The following is a 21,264-nucleotide window of genomic DNA, read 5'->3' as shown; positions in this document are numbered from 1 at the left end:
CACATAGCACTGTACTACTACTAGAGGAGGTATATTTGCCCTCACAGGTCTGGCCTGGGCTATTTTCTGCCATGGCAATGGGTGGGCCTTACTTTTCCCAGTATTTACCAAACAGATTGAAGTCGCTGCCTGTCCTCTTCCCCGGGCCAGCTCGCTGCTAGGAGCTGAGAGAAAGACAGAGAGGATGGCCCATACCCAAAACGCCTAACCCGTCACAGACCTGCACCCTCCAGGCAGGCACGTGTGTGTGTGTGTGTGCGTGCGTGTGTGTATATGTGTGAAATTCTGTGGTGTCACACACAAAGACACACAAACACATGCATCCTCACACAAACACACACACATATGCAGCCTCTAGTGCTCCAAAAGCTTGGTGACTCACCCTATTTAAAGCAAGCCCTGAAATAGACATTTTGCGCCTCGCCACACTGACTCAGTAATAGACCTATCTTTCCTTCATGGTCTACACACGCTCTTGCTGGTAAATGGACACACTCTCAACTATCGCTTTCCACTACCACACATTATATTACCCCCTACAATTTTCTAAGACCAATTTCAAAGGTGCCCTGTATGTTCTGCCTGGGTAAAACGTAACGAGAGCTTGTTTGACTTTTTGTCCGGTGTCCCATCACTCGACTGTATAGCAAATTACCATGTTTTGCTGAATATGAGTCATTTCTCATACCTACAGTATGTCCATCTGACAAAGAGCATGGAGCCATGTGGCACTAACCTCCCGCTGAGGGTTGGCAGGAGAACCATGTGCTTGTCTAACTCTACAAGAGCATGACACGGAATATTAGTGTAACTCAGCAGTCTCAGGTCTTGTTAGGATAACTCTCGCAGTATAGAGGAGTGACATATTGAGTGCGTGTTTGTGTGTGTGTGTGTGTGTGTGTGTGTGTGTGGGAGCAAGGGGGTGGTGGGGTTGGTGGGGGGTCATGTTAGCACCACTCCACATGTATAATGACATTGGAGGCAAGGCTCAAAGACCCAAAGTGCTCTCGAAGACCCCAGCAACACCTGTCCACCCTGGCACTCTGTGTCTCCTCACCACGGTTACAGCTGCCATGGCGGCAGGACTAAGGTTGCCGGGACAACCGTCTGTCTCTCTGGCAGGGAATACAGCAGCTCAGAGCTGATAAAGGACTTTTGGAAGTGGGAATTGTCAGTTATTGGAGATTTTGGCATAATTACATTCTCTCAAAGAATGTGATTTTGCAAAACCAACGTTTGTTTTGCAAAATCAGTTCACAAATTCTCATCAAATAATTTAAGGCTAGCAATGTGACTATTCATCATATTTCCATCGCATCACATTTCTACCACTGGTCGCGTGCTTGGAAAAAAACAAACTAAGAACAACAATTTCTAAACATTTTCATCCGTTCTCATACTTTTCCTGCGAATGAACAGCAACAGCTAAGATGATTTGCATTTGGTGTGGCCAAAGAGTTTTTGGCCGCAGGAAAGAGGGGAAAAAGTAAACTCCTGAAGGGACTGATACTAGCACAACAGGGGGAGCTGTCAGGAACAACTCATGCAGCTACTGTCTTCCCTGTTCTCTGTTTCCCGTGCCCTGCAGCTGTTCCTCTGCTTAGCATGAGCCAGATATCAAATGACAGACGCGTCTCTGCCGGCTGCACACACACAGAGGGTGTGTTTGTGACAGTTGCTGCAGCATCTGAAGTCGAGGATGATGGGGGCTGCTAGAGGGTAGCAGGCATTACTGTATCCTTCAAACTCGCCATGAATCTTTAAAGGCCCAGTTGATAATTATGGTATGATGCCTGCTACTGAAACACTCTCATCCCACTTCTGTCTTTGCATTTTTACTCTGAAATGTATAGTTTGTAATATTTTACTACAACAAATGTAGATTTTGAATTATAACGAGTAAAGAAAGTTCTGAAGAGCCACTGAAGCTTTGTCTTCTTTAACCACACACTAACCACTAACACAGTAGATGTTCAACTGGTAAATGAACAAAAGCTCAAGTAGTTCAGGCCAGTCCAGTTTGGGGCTTGAAGGTTAGAAAGGTGGGTGTGTGACAGGAGGGACACCGGTTTGAATCCCCAGACTGGCTGGGGAATCAGAGTTGGGGAAGTACATGAGTAACACTCTTTCCTCCCTCAACACCGACCGTCAATGTATAAGGTTTGACTGATATGGATTTTTGAAGACCTATACCGATATTTTTGAAGCTGCCAATAGCCAATATTTTGTGCCAATATTCAGTCATTCAATGCAAAAAATTCCAACTATGCAGTATTTCCCTTTATAATTTTGTTCTTGTCAGGGTGGAAAGGACTCTGGAACAGCATTAAGGCCATCTTGTGACACTTAATCCCATACTAATGAACCCACTGAAACATACTAATGAAAATCTTTCATGGTTAGCAACTGTCAAGGCAGGGTGACCCATCCATATTCAATGGCAAAGAATCTCTGGGATAGATTACTGCCTTTAAATGAAGAATTAATTTACAAAATATATTATTGAAGATTAAAATGAATAAATAAAATGTGTAAAGAAAATATTGCACTGCAGGTTTTATAGACTGTTTTCATGTCGCTGTGGTCAGGGAGGAACCTCCATTTTATCCGTGTGGGACCACATGACTGGTCGATATCCAATATTGTTATCCGATATCCGATATTTAATAACAGGCCAATATTGGCAAACTGATATACTGGTCTAAGATACATCAAGGTGCCCCTGAGTAGGGAACTGAGCCCCCAGCTACTCCATTGAAGCTACTCAGTAGCAAATTGTACAAGACTATATTAGGGCGACTCCTAGCTGTGGGCATGTGAATATAATCCCCCCCTTCCCCTGAAACTAGCCTAATGTGTTTTTTTTGTTTGTTTGGTTTTATTCCGTAGCTCTGCATTCTTAATAGGTTGAAAAAACAATATAAATGAATTGAATTGTTCCGAGTGCAGTCTGGTTCCCGAAATATATATATATATATATATATATTTTATGAGGTGTTTTTCGGGGACACAGAACCGGGTTTGCAAGCATCAATATAAGGAAGGACTTTTGAGTGCGCACACTGCCTAATGCATTCTCACAGACAGCCCATTAAACACAAGCAGTCTGAACTAATGGAGGTACTGTGTCCACACACAAACCACAAAATCTGACATGCATAAATTCTGTTGGGACATTAAACATATTACATACTTTCACAAGCACACACAGACACAGTCAGACAATCACATACACACAAAGAAACACGGGGCTTCTCCTATCACTCCACTCCCAGGACTTGCATGCTATTATTCTCTGCAACATTAAGGTTGGCAGTGCTGAGGGGATTTCACAGCAGCGGGAAGCCGGGTCCAGCTGGAGGGAGCATACTGATTGGAGGGTTCTTGTGCAGCCATCCATAAAAGTCCCTTCTAATAGACCCCCACTACTGGGCCCTGGCATGTCAGGTGACTCCACAAAATAGGACATCAGATTAGTTTGCTCAGCTGAATTCTACCATAATTTATTGTTTACTACTAATGAACTCTGTTGCTGTTATACAGCTGTTCCTGCAGCAGACCACTGACTGAATATTTGAGTGAGTGACTATGAGAGGCATCAGGTACGTACTGCATATCGTTCTCACTTGCATGCGATGTTGTCAGGATCAGTATATTTTTGACTGTGTTCTGTGGAACTCCAAAGGAATCTGAGGATATTGTTTTCCGATGGTGTGAAATCATATTCCTTTCCTTTGGGCACTAATAAACAAAAACTATGGAATGGAACAGTGAGCAGGTATATCCAACCCAGCTCTTTTCAATCTCTCTATACCTCTACCAGATTGGCTCCCAGAGTCACACACCACCTTAATATAGTGGGCTACACTCAGGCTACTGGGTTTATGTTACCCATCCAATGTCACCTTCCCACCACCAGACCACAGCTATCAGACTGCTGCCTGCTGCCATCAATATTGGTTGTAAAATGCGACCAAACATGGAAAAACAAGGATATTGTAATTGTTTTTCATAGATTATTGATCTTTGCATTCATTGCTTTAAAATAGTGTGTGACATTATATGGGTGAAAAAAAACTTTAAAAAAAAATGTTTATTACAAAAAATGCATTCAGACATCAAACTTCTTCTAATGTAAAATGGTTCTCCTCTAAAGTTAAAGGAGGCTGGGTTCACGGTCTTTGGTCATAAATCTAACAGGGCAAATGTCCAAAGGTTATTTAAGCATGAAATAATGCTGTCATATAAATCTGTAGATGGATGATCCTATGAACTATGTAGACATGAAAATTTGGACCGGCACACAGTTAATCCCCTTAACTGGATGATGGCCTGCTATCGTAAGTGCAAGGTATGGTGTTTTTTTCCCACGTTTTCTTTGAGGTTCCATTTGGAGAGATGAGAGAGATGAGAGTGCAGAGGCTGCAGTCACATCATGCAGTAACATACACCGCAAGGGTGAAGGGTCACTCAATCAAACACAGGGCACTGCGAAGGGGGATAAACACATTTGACACTAGACACTGTAAGACGCACACAATCCTCCTCCTCCACTCAGCCACCCATGGCTAATAACTGTCAGACGATGTGTGTAATAAAAACGGAGAGCAAGATGTGGTCCCTCTGGTCCTATCCATCTTCCAGATAGCTAATCAGCTATGTTAATGAGAGGTCTGACAACAGGTCGATACAGTATTCACACACACACACAGGCATGACTCGGGCACACACGCTCTCTGCACTCAACAAAGCAGCCTCGTCTCAATGAAAAAGCCTCGCTAAGCCCCGTGTGTCTCGCTCGTTCTGACAAGAAAGCGTCTCACACACACGGCCCCTGCTTGTGAAGAATCCCTCAGGTGATGGGTGGGGGTGGCCAACTCGCCGAGCCCTCCAACACAGCATGACTCACACAGTGCAATCAATCTCCTTCTGTGCAGAGGACAGGGACCCAGGGGACCGAAACGTAGCACCGCTGTGGATCTGCATGAAAATCTCAAGACATGGCTGAGTAGGAGGGTGTGAGTGTGAGCTATTTTCCCTGGGAGCTCCTGGAAACTATTTGAAATCCATTCTAGAGAGAAAATGATTCATACCGAGGACTATGTCTGGTCCGTCATAATGATAAGATGAAAATATATTATTTCAGCCTTGCATTATCTGTCATGAACACTCAAGAAATGCAAAATGGTTTGTGAGTTTGGAGGTGTTCTCACTACGGGGGCTGGGCTTTGCCTCACTGCCTCCCTGCCTCCCCGGAGCACCCATATGCCCCTTGGGGAGTTGCGCTCCGGAGAGGTGCGCTCGCTGTTCCCTGGCATAAACAGCTTTAGCGCCTCATGCTCATGGGAGATTTACTGCCAGTGAAAGAGCAATAAAACAGTGTTTATGTCACTGTTCCCGTTGTGTGTGGCAAAAAGAAAGAGGGATAATAGCAGAGAGAGGGGAAAGAAAGACAGTAGGTGAGGCAAAGAGGAAGGAGCAAAGACGGAGAACAGAAAAATAGAAAGAAAAGAAGGGAGACGGGAAGAGAACCACAGAGACACCAGGCTCTTTCGGGAATAGCTGACCAGCAGACTGTTCTCACATTAATGTCAGGGAGCAGTGGATACTCATGAGAGATTACATTAGTCTAAACGGGGGCAACAGCAGGTTAATAAGGACGAGCTAAAAGGCATACGTGTCTTCAAAATGTGGGTGAGGGCAGAAAGAAGGCAGAGCGCGTCGCCGAAGAGGAAGAGCAACAGAAGCATTAGGCTCTGTTAGAGAGGGAGAGAGCGCATGATAGGAAGACTGCTGCGAACAAAGAGAGCAGATGCCAGCCTAGCAGTGGGAAACACAAGGACCACACGGTGAACTCTAGATTTCTCCCGTTTCCTCTTAGTGATAAAACAATGGCATGGCGTCGCCTCATTAACCGGGTAATCGAGAGTGTGAGAGCACTCCCCTCAGCTCCTATAACAACTCTCTCTTCCTATGTCTCTCTCTCTCGCTCGCTCTCTCACACACGAGGCCATCGCCTCTCTTCCTCGCTGTTTCTCGCCACGCTTCCAATCTGGTGGGTTGTGGAGCCCTGCGGCCCGCTGAATAAATGCTTACCTGGGCAGCGGGTCAGAACCTGGCCCGGACCAGCTCCTGTCGGGGGGTACGGGAACTCCAATTAGCTCCTTCACAATCATCCCTTCGCAATTATCTCTCCATCTGCGTATCGGTGTCGACAGGTGTAGGGGGACGGTCCCGCTCACAATATATATTTCATTTCTCTGACAGAAGAAGTGGTGCAGGAGGAAACGAGGAAGGAAACGTGCATGCTAATTCATTAGGAGATGTTCTAGAAATTTACACTGGATCTGAATAGATGTGAATGTCAGTGCAGCCACTGGGAAATCAAATGTCCACAGTAGACCTGAACAGATTCTATGAGGCTTTAAAGCAATATTCCACTTAGTTTTAACATGGGGGTTATTTGGCACTTGACTGCCATGAAAACCAGAATATAAACTACTCACCAAGATCGGATGCAGCTGGGACGAGTTTGTAGCATTTGTAGCGTTTGATTGAGGCCATGGAAATAGCCTGAAAACTTACATTTAACACACTTGTGAACAGATTCAACAACATATCCTGCTTTTAAGACAATAAAGCAGTCATTCTTGGTTTACACTAAAACTAGTATTTAAAAATAAAAGTAGGTCTCCCAAACAGGAACTATCTCTCCTAAATCATATCCCTCTGCTATGTTTTCTTCTATCAATAAAAATGCTATTTGGCGAAATTATGTTCTAAAATGTTGGACCAACAGTCAATTGAAAATCACAGTAGCGGGATCTGTTGCTGAATCTGTTCACCAACGTGTTAAATGTCAGTTTTCAGGCTATTTCCGCGGCCTCAATCAAATGAATGGGAAGTAAAAATCTGAACGCTACAAACTCATCCCCGCTGCATCCGATCTTGGTGAGTAGTTTATATTCTGGTTTTCATGGCGGTCAAGTTTCTAATAACCCCCATGTTAAAACTAAGTGGAATATTGCTTTAAGTACAGCCAGAAATGCAGTTTTCATTTTGTTATAAGTAGCATCTAGTCAAGAACAAAACCACAGCAATACTATGAGCTGTATGGGTAATGCTCCTAATATATTAGTGTTCTTGTGTCTTGTTTTTGTGCTCCCACCTTCAGCTAGTGTAGCAGTTCTAGTGTCATGGCAGAGCAGTCATTTAGTGTTGCAAACATCTGCGCGATTGTGTGGATGACAAGAGCTGTCTTGTGCTGTCACTGTGTAAGAGCAGTGGGGCTGTGTCGCACAATGTTACACTGCTTAAGAAGCTTGTAGGCTTTGTTCCTCATTAAAGTACACAGGAGATGCATGACAAAGAGGGACTGTGTGTCTGTCTCTGCCGCAAAAACATGACAGCTGCCATCATCCCCGCGCTCGTCCCCCTACCCCGCAGCACAAACCCTGGCCCTCGTCCCTAAACATATTGTATTCTAATGAGAGTCACCACTGCCAGCCCCGCACTTCTCAGCTCGGACCTCCGTGTCCCAGCCGCTATTTCCTCCAGAGATGACAGATTTGTTTTAAATACTTGGTAAGCTTGTCTGAATACAGAGAAGGATTCAGAGCAGGCTTTGAAAGACAATGAGGAAAACAATGCGAAACAGTGGACACAGCCATCAGTAATGCGTGTGTGTGTGTGTGTGTGTGTGTGTGTGTATGAAGTGGGTGTATGTGTTTTGCGAATAGTATGGAAGACTGGTTTCTCCTCACCGCCACAGAATTCTGATGCACCTCACGGTTACCCTCAGATGATGGTCAAATCAGAGGGTGAAGCGATCAAATGACAGGCCGCTTATTTTCTCTTTCATAACCATCTCTCTGTCCCTTCTTCCCACCTTGACCCTCCCCCATGTGCACTTTCTCTCTCCGTGTTTCCTTTGCACGCACAACAGACACACAGACAATCTCTATCCTCCTTCTGCTCCGTACTCTATCACTATGCTGCTTGGGGAGCAGTTTGGGATGATCTACATTGATTGCTATGGGCCATTCTCCATCCCTAGCGCTCCTGAGCAAAAAATCCAAGTCTCCACATTCATCAAACCAACACCTGCCAGACTCCAGCCCAGGAGGGCCACAGTCAGTTTTTTCCCATTCTCTTTGTTTTCTCCTTGACAAATAACTGTCATGTCCCTGACAGTCCAGAGGGACCAGTGATCTGCTATTCGTCGGCCTTTTTCCGATATCACATTGAACACTCGGTAATCCCATTGAATACACAGGCACTGTGGAACTCGGTCGCCACAGCTGTACCCCAATGACTGACACAGTAGCTACACAATAAAATACAACACCCCAGAGCCTGATCGACACAAGCCACCGGGTCTGAAATTGCAGCTTAACCTCCACCCCCACCCTTCCCCGCTTCACACTTACATCCCAGCTGAGACTCTCCTTTCTGGGGCGTTGTTTTCCCCTGGAGGGGGTAGTGGTGGAGGAAGTCGGGGTGTATAAAGAAACATAGAAATAAAAGTCTCCCGGAGACAGGCATTTCTTTCTTCAGTTTCCCCAGGCAAACCCTAATAGTGAGCTGAGTATTTTTACTTAACAGCAGCAGTTCCACTCTCTTTTTTCCATGAGGTTATTATTACATATTTATGCTCATAACTCCATGGAGTGATAGCTTTGGATGTGCTGCATTGAATAATACATAAAATGCATCTGCTGAAGCTCTGTCTCTTGTTAGCTATTGTGTGTGTGTGTGTGTGTGTGTGTGTGTGTGTGTGTGTGTGTGTGTGACCACAGAATTTCACAATTCAATCTCACATGCTCACATACATTCCTTCTATTTACTACAGTCAGAGCAAGAGAAGAGGACTTGAACCAGGTGGGCATTGCATTTGAACAAGCCCACACATGAAAAAAGACGTGCAGTGAACACATCCATTGACATGTATATCACTCGTGCCGATATTATCAATAACTGCTAATAGACAATTACATAATCATCCATTCAAATCCATGAAAAGCATATAACTATCTACAACAAGTCTCGCTGCCATTGATGCCATTATACATCCAACAATGCATGACTTGATTTACCATCACTGTCCCACCACCCTTGGACTTGACCCCTACCTGTGCAGTCCTTCTGTGACACAGTAGAGCTACATTCATCCTGTCATCTGCTAGTAATTCATATCTGTCCTCTAGGCCTGCCCAGGGGGGAAGCACCCCGCTCTCCTCTCGTCTATCCTGTATTGATCGGCTGGACGGGCCTCTGTGCGGTGCTCAGTTCATTGATCAAGGCCGACTGAGAGATCCTCTTCCAGTCCTCTTTAACGGACCCTCAGAGACCCGGGGAAATACTGCTGCCTACGCTGGAGTGACAACACAAATTGTCCTCTTCATGGATCCTAATTAGCCTTAATGAAAGGTTTATTATTGGCATGGTGGAGCTGGACACAAAATCAAATGCAAGCTGGTTGCTCAACGATAAAAACATGCAGTATATAATTCAAACATTCTATAATTGTGTTGCTAGGGTACCACATCCTGCAGTCTTTTTTATAAGAACAATTTCACTTCTCCTGTGGACGACATTGCCAAAAATAGCCGAAGCTTAGCCCAAATCTTACCACACACATGTATGATATCAAAGAGAAAAGTAGATAATATAGGCATGAGCCTGCAGGGGATTTGACATGAAGCTAGCTATTCAGTGACGTCCTTATTATAAACCAAGTCAATAGCAGATTATGGTAATGTGATATCTAACTGAGGGGAACAGTGACTAATATTCTCCATGTACACAGCATCCCTTGCAGTTATTTTTACCCACTGGAAACATGTAAAATGAGCAAGTTCAGCAAGCTCTTCCACTGAACATGTGTGCGCACACAGGCGCACAGAGGCATATAAACACAAAGACAGCCACGTTCCTGATATAATAACTGAAAAAAGATGAATACAGGTGTACCACCAGTTTATTACTTCGCTTGTGTGTGTGTGTGAGAGCAAGAAAGAGGGAAAGCGAAAGGCAAATTAGCTCTGACACCCAGCGTGTCTCTAAGTTGCCTTGTAGTATCATGTTATGCCTGCGCCACTGCGATCATTATTACTGCACTACACTGTTTCCCTCTCCTCTTTCTGTCTCTCTCTTCCTCTTTGTTTCTCTTTCACCTTTGCCCTAGTCCACCCAACCCCCCCCCCACCCACCCCCAACCTCTCCCTGCCTCCTTTAGGCAGGTGCCAGGGAGTGCGTGTGTGGTGTGAGCATGTGAGTGTGTGTGTGATGGGAGGGGTTGGCCCTGGAGGAAGTGGCTGGTCATAAGAGCCAGCTGATGAGTATCGGCCTCATCCGGAGCTCCATTCATCCCCATGCACAAGGGCCCATTCACCCACTGCTTTTCACACTCATGGACCCCAAGAGCCTCGGTCACATTCCCACCACACACTCACTCACACGCTTACAGAGGTGAACTGTCACTCACTCAAGACATCCTACACAGATGCCAGAACGGGCAAACCAGACGCAGACACACACACGCACACACACACACACACACACACACACCTCCACACAACACAGGCGTACTATACAGAAGCCCAGGAATAGCCTGCCTTTCTCATCTGAGTCACTATAAACAGGCCCTGGAGCCCTTTTTTTCCATACAAGCATATCTCTATACCCTCTGCTTGGAGATACTATTTTAGAACAAGTGACACACAGCAGGAAGAGGTGTCATTTTCATCTTTTCTTTCTCCCCTCTGCTGTGAATCTTTCTGACATGCTTGTACCAACAGCCCACCATCATACCCACGGACTGCGCTGATATGCGTGACAACGATGAAGCAAAGATGTCAAATTTGATGGGATCTCGTTGAGGATAGCGAGGGGTGACTGTTTTGGAGGGAGCACACAAAGGACAATCTGTGGATATGCTGTAGCGGTGGCAGTGACTGGATCAGGTAAAGGTTTAGTAAAACCACCAGCCTGGTCCTGAAATGTCTTGGACAAAGAGGACTGAGGAAATAACCAGATGCAGTTCTATTCATGTTACTGGATAACTTGCAGATCTGCACAATCAGTCATTGTGGTTATTTTATCTATTTTGCAAAAGATCTGCTTTCAAACTTAACCTGATATTGTTAACCGGTTTATCTGTTTTGGTTGTGAAAATTATATTAACAAAAAACACAGGAAACATAGCTAATCGAACAGCAGATACACGGTTGTATGTTGGGCATTTGGTTCCATGGTTAGATCATGTTTCTAAACCGCCGTGCCGTTCTTACACAACCTATGCTGCTGTCTCTCCACTGGGTATACGCTGTGACTAAGACATTAATGCAGCTCCCCGTCCCTCCTGCTGCTATGGGCTCCATGTTTGATCCACTGGCTAGATCCCTGGAAACGCTCAGCAGCAGCCTGACCCTCATATTCACATCACATTCACTTCCGAGCATAGGACCGTCTCATTAATAAGGGCACGTTGGGAGTGTTTACATTTCATTACACCGCCCAGCTGACTCCCTGGCCTGAATGGGAAGGGGGTGGGATGGGTAGCTGGGTGATACTTGGGGTAGTGGTGCTGGCTGTCAGTGGCTGGAGGTTGTTCTGGTTTATATAGATCTCACTGTTTTGTTTTTGTTTTTTAGGATCTTTCTGGGAAAAAACACACTATATAGCCAACTCTGTACAGGATGAGCAACTGAAAATCATTTAAAGAGAGATAAAAGGAGGTGGTTTTATGGACTTAACAGGTAATACGATTATGCTACATAATACAAAGGTACAGAGATATCAGCACTTAACTCTGTTAGACTAGAGTGAATCAGACAATTTCTTTTTAGCAAGTGTTCAACGTTCAGCAGCAGCCTGTTAACTGAGCTAAACATTGATTGTCTAATCTGCTCCTGTGCCGTTGCACATAATGCTTTACTTCCAGTTCTAAGCTCATAACTGAATCCCCCAAGAACTGCTGCAACCATATTAGACCTCTGAATGAGAATGTCATTATGCTTGTATTTTCTTTTAATAGCTTTATCCTTCTTTCCTCTTCTTTGTTTATTCTCTGAGCTATCTGAAAGTGCATGACAATTAAGTGGAAATCGAATAAAGACCATTTTTAAATTCCGGACAACAACACGGTAATCGATGTCTGAAAAACACTAATCAAATGTATGCTACTGAACAATGTCACACACCTGGCAAAGAGGCAGGAAGGCCTAGTTGTCGAAGGATATCTCCTGGATATGTTCAACTTCACCACTGAGTGTGAGTAGGCCAAACGCAAATTAAGTGGAGGCGAGGATGGAATGAGAAAAACACTGTTGAAAAAAGCCCAAGGGCACACTAATCTTGTCAGAACAGAAAGGAGGCACAGGTGCAGAGTTTAACACGGAAAAATTAGACTGGCATCTCTCCTTCTAAAGCTCAGAAAGGAAGGCCCTTTCTGGTTTGTCTGGCATGTCATTAATGTCACACACTGTCATCCACAGGGGAAAGGCATCTTTACTGCTTAGACCTGCGACTCAATATAATGATTTTTAGTCTTTCCAATTAACCATAAATCCGGTATCTGTTTACCGCCCTGCTATGAGTGTCTTCACCAAAAATGTTCACAATTATTCCTCAAACAATAACGAATTAAATATCCTCTCAGACGTGTTCGTGATATATAAATTCATATGTAGACTAATAATAAATACGTATTCTTTATTTACGCATTCTAGGGAAAGTTGAAATATTTAAAGTGTATGTGCGTGCGTGCCTGAGTGAGTGTGCGTGTGTGTGTGTGTGTGTGTGTGTGTGCGTGTGTGTTTGGGGAGGGGAGATCTTAATAAAGAGTGTGCTGCCAGAAAAGGATAATCGGATTGTGATCCGTGGCTAATTAGAAATGCTTTTAGAGATGTTTTCCCTCTTTGTTCACGTCGTCTGAAAGCCTTGATCTGCGCTCAGGCTCTTTGTTGTCTACCTTGGTTAAAAGGAGGGTATGCGCACTGGGACCAGCGGCAGTCGTTCAAATTCATATAGCTGTAAAAAGGGGATGATATATGACTGTATGGTTTCTATGGCTGCAGAGCATGGGTTTGTCAAATCAGTTCTCTGCCCTATAGCTTACCCAAAGCGCAAAATCACTCAGGCGATGCAGATGAAGGCACAGAGAAGTCCTCCTCGCTCCCACGCAACAGTTAATAGCAAGATAACCTACTAACACATGCGATTTTTTACAGCAGGCCTATAATATCTGCGATTACATACGCGTGTTTTGTACACATGGACTCTCAAGCAAACGCTCTTTAGGGAGAAAATCAACAGATTGAGGGGAGGGAAACAAATAATAAACAAAATGCTTTCAGATCGGGGGGGGGGGGGGGGGGGGGGGGGGGATCAGTTTTGAGTGAAATAACACTTACAGGCATATGTCATGGAGAAGCTATTCCCCATCTTAACCATATCCACCTGCGGCACCAGTTTGGGGATGTCCTGGTGGTGCGACAGGGCGAACCGAAAAACCTCATATTCGTGCGATTCGGTTGGGAACAATCCTCCTGTGAAGTACAAGGAATCAAGTGTTAATGCTGAACATACTGGACCCGAGGGCAAACCGAGTAAAATGACCGAGCGTTACTTTATCAAACAAATCAAAGAAAGGGACGCCAGGTAAACTTGAATTAGGTGGATTTAGTGCTGCGAGGGAAACAAAAAAAAAAAAAAAAAAAAAAGGTTTTACGCGTGTGCGCCATTCTCACCTATATTGATGTTACTTGGGAAACTTGAGCTTGAACCCAAGCACATCCCCAGTAAACTGGTGTAGAGGATGGTGAAGCTTCGCTGCATATTTCCTTTTGCATTGGCGAAGGGAAAAAGAGCCGAAATCCAAGCATAGGTCTGTCCGTGGTCGAAGTTAAATCCCCCGCTCCTCCTCCACTCCTATCGCCTCCCGCTACAGCAGCATTTACATCGACATCGATTCAACGGCGAGACAATAGTCGTAATGGTGAGAGGAGCTCTGCACTGGCACCTTTCTCTCTCCTCTTTCCCTCTCTCTGCTGATGCTCTCTTGTCCTTGGCTGCTGTTGTATGAGACGGAGAGAGTGACTTCAGCATGAGCCGCACTGCAAAAAATGTCCATCACGACAGGCGATTTGGTCTCATTGTCAGTCTTAAAAATCTCATTTTTACTGCAAACAAGGGATTATTTTTTATTTATGGGGCGAGATGATTCCACTTGTTCACAATGCAATTTCAGTTGTTTCAGGGATCTTCAAGAAACAAGTGTGAATATCTTGAAACAAGGCAAAATGAGGCAGATCGCTCTTCTGATATCAAGAAAATGACGCTTGATTCAGAAGAAAATCGCGAAACAAGTTGATTCGCATCGGAAACAAGTTAAATTGTGTCTCCCCTTTGGAAGGTGACTTCACTTTTGTAAAGAAAAATAACGTTTTCAGACTCTACACTAGACTAAATGACTTGCGAGGTGAATATTTTTTGCAGTGTTCAGCTGTAAACCTCAGAGCGCACCCACAAGTCGTTTTGGAGACGCACAGGGATTTCATGGATACCCCTTCACTCTCCTGCACTGCAACAAACATCCATCTTAATACTCATGCACAACATCTTTTTTCTTATATATGTGTAGCCTATTTTCCTTTTTTCCTTTTTTTCTGGTTCCTCAAACATCGCCAAGAGAATTCTAGTGATACTCAATTCTAAACTGTCATACACAGAAAGCAAGCTCTGTTTCGCATGTTGTGGTCTTCATATTGTAGGCCCTAATGTTACCTTGTAAGTATGGAGGGCATCCCTTTAGCTAGTCCAAGTAGCTGTAAGTGCAGTAGTAATACAGATAGACAGGGTTCAGCAAGCCAAAGTAACTGTATTTGTTTTAATAATACAGATAGACAGAGTTAACAGAGTTCAATAGAAACAAATGCTACAGTTGTACATTCCAACATCTTGGATTTCTGTGACAGCAGCACAACAATTCAAAGATCCTTGTTTATTTGTTATCATAGCAGCCAAATACTGCATGCTGCCTCAGAGCAATTTAGAGCCAAGTGGAGTAGCCTACAGATGAATTCTCATAGAGATACATTTGAATGAAAAAGGCTAGAAAGGGAATCTTTATGTTTTTGACTTTTGGACATGTAAATGTCATTGCACTGTGAATATAATCCTAATCTGTCCTAAAAAGTTTGGAACGCTGAAACAAAGGTTATGACTGGAAATTCAAGTTGAAGTTACGATCTGCACTTTAACCTTACTGTGTAATTTCACATTCAAAGTAATAAGAATATGAAGCCGAAACAAATGGTACACCTACCATTAGGCACAGCAGGGGCGCAAAGTTACTGCAATCCAAGCTAGAAAGGAATCCACACATTTTATTCCTATTAACTTGGACAGTTCAATGCAATGTTTTGAACACGAACAACTATCTCCCACTGCTAGGAACTAAAGAGCCAAGTCTGATCTCTGACTTTATCAAAAGACATTTTCATGTGCAGCTTCACTGGAAACATTTCATACAAACAGGCTTGACCAGGAAATGTATCCATATGCCATGAAAACACACAGGAGACTGACATCATGTCCACAAATTGTCCCCCAATTCATTTTCATTTTTACACCTCCAGAGGGTCTTGATGTCATCTCAGACTAGACAGAATGTCTCATGTATACAAATTAACCAAATTCCAAAATCATGGGAATAATGTGGTTTTTGTTTTAGGATGGAAGCACAGTTTTGAGGAACTTGACCGATTATTTCCATCTAAAGGGACTCAAAGGGAAAAGGTTTGCCATACAAAACCATGAACTGCTGGGCCTACTTTTCACAAATGTCCATGAAAGGACATTATAGTGAACATGTACTTTTACCTTTTAAGGCTGATGTTCAATGTTAAGTCCATTTTCCAGAGTGCACTCTCTCCCTTACAATTTTTTTTTGGTAACCTGTAGCTAGAGGGAATCCATAGATGTCCTACATTTGACCTATTTCTACATTTTGAAATGAGTCTTGTAGCAGATAAGAAACAAGCTTTTTATTATCACTTGGCCCAACTGATTTCTGCGTCTACACATAAAATTTGCTTACTAAGCACCTTATTCTAATCCATTTCATAGGATCAACTTTCAGGCCGTACAACAGAGGATGTTAGCGATTGGTGAGAAGAGCTGTCTGAGGCGGGACGTCCGACTTCAGATTGGGGTAAGAGTTTTGGGAAAAAACTGACTGAGCTAGTCACATTAGCATTCGGATTAGTATTTTTTTGTTTGTGTCATTTTGGCAAACGTCACAGACACGCCTACTCTTGCCCTGTTCATCCAATGAGGGCTTTCTCAATGTGCACATTAATTAAAAAATGCTCAAATGCATTTGGACATGAACTACTTAATTCACCAAACGGTGTTTTTTTTGTAATGCTTTATTAGGTGAGGCTGACCACATGTCTCCTCCATGGATTACATCACTACACTTAGTCAGAAATTAGTATTTAATATTGTTTGGAGCTGAATGAAAGCAAATGGTGTCTAGAAGTTGGTAAATAAGTGACTTGATAACGGTTTCTCTGATAATAGCTTGCAAAAATCCACAGGAATGTTTAGAAGGGAGAGAGGACACCCTGCAAAATGGGCGTAACATTCACTGTGGTCAGAATTATCCATTCAATTGGCTTACATTTATTATCAAATAATGTAACATTTTAGAATCGTGACTGTGAATAGAGGACTTTTACTTAGTACCTAAGTACCTAAGTATTCTCCCTGCCACACGCAGCGCAGGACTGGCAAGCAGCCGATAAGGGGGGTTACGATATGAACCGCTATCGAAGCCTTTACAGACAGCAACAGTCAATTATTTCCCGAGGAAAAGGTGCATGCCCCCGTGCTTTTGTACACAGTGAAAAATTAACCAACACCTGTGATATTCACATGGGATTGATTGCAAACCACATTATGGTGCGATGCCCCGGTGCTTGTTTGGAAAATGAAGTGGTAAATCCTGCCTTTGACACAATTAGGATTAGGGATGAGCTCATTTATCAGACCAAGGCAGGGTACTTTCTCTAGTTAATGGTAAAATCACTTTCCCCCAGTTATTGTTTCCACAACATGAAGGAGGGCATTAACATATTTTCTCCAAGAAAATGAAATTTAGAAGATTAGAGGCTTATGCTGAAATAGATTTCCAGTGTTTCCAATTTAACAGAAACGTTTCTGATAAAAAACTATGTCAGACTACTTCTGGTCACAGCGCTCCACACACTTTCGCCATAGAAAATGAGGGAAGTAAAAGGTTATCCAATTTATGAATGATGGATGTTCTGTAAATACAGACAGAATGGTCAATTTGCCTCGCCTTTGTTCAGAATGATGAGGGGTTAGCTCCAACCAGAACGGTTAAGCAGGCTTTCGATACAATATTTCAGTCTTTTCTTACATTTTCTAGATAAGTGGCATTTTATTCCCTGTGGGAAAAAACACATTTGATTTATGCATATTTATCCTGCATGTTTCATAGTGTTTATTTTAGTGTTTGGATGTGTGTATGTGTGTGTGTGTGTGTGTGTGTGTGTGTGTGTGTGTGTGAGTGTGTGTGTATGTGTGGGTTTGCGTGTGTGTGTCCCATGTGTAATGAGTGCCATGCAATCTCTTTAAAATCCTGATTAATGCAAATAGATCTTAGAATAGCATTAGTAACGATGACTAAATATTCTATGGCACTAAGTAGAGGAACAACAATCACAGAGGTAATAGCTTGTTGTTCTAACTTTAATATATCTCAGCCAGCAGACAGAGGCTGCATAACGGAATGAAGAGAATACACTCGCGTTTTGTTCCTAAAGATGTCTGTGTCACAGTTCATAATGTGAGTGTCTGTCTGGGAGTTTTTAATAGAAGTCTATGTCAAGATTATAATGAGTCTAATCCGTCAAAATCTGGTGGTTCCACTCCAGCTTAAGTAAGAAAAAAATAAAAGATCCCCAGTATGTTATTCCTGTAATTGAGCCACAGTACTTGTGCTGTCAAGCTGTATGTTATACTGCTGAATACAATACTATGAAGTGTGTTTTTCCAGAAGGGACACAGGAACCAACATGCCAACAAGTAGATGTGGATTAGCACAAAAAAAATAAAATAAAAAATCAAATGTCATATAAAAGTCATCCTGCCATATATCTCTCTCTAGGGAGCACAGAAGGGACTGACAGTGAAAATAATTTAGAGCTGGGCCATATGGCTAAAATGTCATATCACAATATATGTTGTGGCGGTATACTGATATTTGATGGTACTTTATGAAATGCACATAACTCAAGGAAAAGAAAGAGTGAATTTACAAGCATCACCTCCATTCAGATTATTTACTCACTATACTTTACTTATCAAAACGGGGAAATAGATCTGTTAGAAGTAGAAATAGATCAGAACTGCATTTTGAATTCAGATAGGCTGGAAATGATTAGTTTCCATCTCTAAGTAAAACTGTTCAAGAAGATGTGAGTACAGCCAAAATTTAGATTAGAAATTTCACCAACCCCTGTGATAGTTTCCAGTCCATTTGCCACTGAGAATGAAATATCAAAGAAAGGAGAATAGGCCAATTGGCCATGCTATTGTTTCCTATTCCGTTTCTAACAAACCATTTACTGTACAGAAAAGGAGCCACAGTGAGACACAATTTTTAAAGCGACAGTCTATAAAATTCTCTTCCTTTCTCTCTGAATCTGATCAAACTTCATGTCACACACAAATCAGTAATGGATTCTGATGGTTTTGGCTTGTTACCCGCTTTGTCTGCAGACTTGATTACAGCACTTGTTGACTGACACACAGACATTCTGAAAGTACATCGGCCTTGGACAAATGCCTGGCAGTAGCGCTGAATCGATAGAAGGCTGACTGGCCTGGACTGAATGCATGCTTGATTTCTACTCTGTGCCTTAATTGGGATGAGTTATTGACGTGCGGCTTAATTAGTCGCCCCAGTAATTGATTTAGCAGGCCTGTCCAGAGTGGAAGCATGCCTTTTAGGAGAAGAAGAGCGCGACTTCGTTTGAGAACACCCACAATCTCAAAGTTGTTTGGGAGTTCACGTGCCATGTGTTTGAACAAAGAATCTGACGGATTACTCCTTATGGCAATTTACGCTAAGCAAATTACTGAGAAAAGCATTTCAGCTGGTCACCTTTTATCTTTTTATCATTCAGCCTCATATACTCAGAGCTGCTGTTTATATATAAAGGGCACACCGAATCTGATAGTGCCAATTATCCAATAGACATTCACTATAAAGAGAAAAAAAACATTAATTGGTGTGGGGAATAAACACCCTGTTTTCCTGTCTATGCTTTCATTGCTATTCAGATGCTCTCTCTTCCTCTCTCTCTCTCTCTCTCTCTCCCTCTCTCTCTATCTACCTCTCTCTCATATGCTACCTGCATAATTGCCTTTCCTCTCCACTGGCCGCGGGGGAAGTGGAGCTCTCACAACGTTACCGTGGTAATACTGATTGATGGAGTCGATACTTGTGCGGTTCCAGAACATCGAGCATCGCCGCACACAGACATGACAAATTTCAGGGAACAAATTATAATGGCTAGCCTCATGATTAATCCCCTCTGGGGAAATGGAAATATTGTGAATACCTGTGAACTCATGGAGGACACAGAGCTGTACAATAGGACTATAGACTCCTGGGGTTCTGGGATCCACCGCCTCGCTGTGCGGACACAAGGGAGGGATGACGGAGGGGGGAATGTATGGCTGGTGCTGACTAACAATGTGTGAAAGGAAATACATGATAATTCATCCAAATTTCAAATGTACATTTTTGACACAAAATATGATCTAGAAATTTGTCAGGCAGTGCCCATTTGCTTAAAAATTGTTTTCACTAATCACTAATTTCCCTGATCAATAGGAAATCATTGGGAGCGCTCAGCAAATAGTGGAATAATCACATTGTAGCCGTCACACTCTTGTTATGATGATTCAATGTTATGAAGATTGTGTACCACTGCAAAAAATACAACTATCTGTGACATATCAGTCTTTATGTCCACTGACAATGCCCCATACCGCTTGATAACGCTACGCTCAAACATTTTGGATGCTACCTGGGTATGGAAATGGGTGTAGGCAAATTTGATGATATAGGGCCTTTAAGTTTTTTCTGAAATGTTTTTTCTGGTCGGACAGGTGGAGCTTGGAAAGGAATGTTTCATGAACAGACATCAATGAAATGGACACCTGCCATTCTATTCATTAACGCTCGCTCCGGACACCTGACATTTCCAAAAAAGTGGATTTTTTAATGCTCACCCTCCTACAATCCTCCACAAAATTTCTACGCCTGCTTTCATTCAAATGAATAGAGTGTCACCCACCTGTGATCTCTGCTGTTCAATGGAGATTCACTCAAAGAACAGCAGCCCTTTTCCTATTGCCATAAAGCGATCTCCCTTTATGCTGTAAAACAATCCAGCAGATGTTTTGTGATGATAGATGTAAAGATGTAAAATGCAGTGTAGAGTCAGGTAGAGGCTGCCAATCTTCTCAGTAATGACCTTGTTTGTTTACGGTAATTATACTAATGTCTCCAAATGAATGTGGTAATGACTAATTGATGTTAGAATGCTACACATAGCACCTTTAATAAACAAATTTGAAAGAAATTGAGTGATTTATTTTGTCCTTTTACACCTTTATTGGTGGTGGCAGCGGTGGTGGTGGAGGTGTGCGTGTGTGTGTGTGTGTGTGAGTGTGTGTGTGTGTGTGTGTGTGCGTGTGTATAGGTAGTCAGTGGTAGACAGTGTTACATAAGATCTGATGTAGCCTATGGTGGGTTGCTTTCAGGTTTGTGAAAAGTAGGCCCAACAGTCATTTAAATTACACTTTCATAAGTGGCTAATTACGCTATAAATACACCATAACCTCAATATTGTACATTTCAGTATCATTACCTATCCTAAATTAATTATCATTAGCCTGCAGTTATAGATCTAGTTATGTTAATTACTGGTCAATTTATATGAAAATCCTAAATTAACACTAACTTAACCTGAATTATTCAATGTTTTCTTTCACCTTACTGTTTCCTTATAGATACATATACCAATACTGACCTGTAAATATCATTTAAATTATCATATTATGATTCTAAATAATCAATATTTTATGTCTCCAGTATGGTTTCAGAAAAACAAACTTACTTTAGGCTTTATAACTGCTCTCTGATGCAAAGTATGCACT

At 42.7% G+C, this 21,264-nt stretch overlaps 1 protein-coding gene across 5 annotated transcripts in view; it reads right to left on the bottom strand.

Annotated features, from left to right (window-relative positions):
* gria1a (glutamate receptor, ionotropic, AMPA 1a) overlaps positions 1–13,855 on the bottom strand; it is a 57,235-nt gene extending 43,380 nt beyond the window's left edge. For all 5 annotated transcript variants that reach the window (XM_071903643.2, XM_071903653.2, XM_071903663.2 and 2 more), the window contains exons 1-2: positions 13,752–13,855; positions 13,416–13,550 (exon numbers count right to left, since the gene is read on the bottom strand). In XM_071903643.2, the coding sequence (XP_071759744.1) occupies positions 13,416–13,550; positions 13,752–13,839 (223 nt within the window). In that variant the 5' untranslated portion in view covers positions 13,840–13,855. The remainder of the gene's footprint in view (positions 1–13,415; positions 13,551–13,751) is intronic.
* Between the last annotated feature and the right edge of the window lie 7,409 nt (positions 13,856–21,264).

This window comes from Centroberyx gerrardi, chromosome 16 (assembly GCF_048128805.1).
Source record: "Centroberyx gerrardi isolate f3 chromosome 16, fCenGer3.hap1.cur.20231027, whole genome shotgun sequence".
NCBI lineage: Eukaryota > Metazoa > Chordata > Actinopteri > Beryciformes > Berycidae > Centroberyx > Centroberyx gerrardi.
The sequence above is the reverse complement of the archived record's forward strand: the minus strand, read 5'-3'. Positions and strand labels throughout refer to the sequence as shown.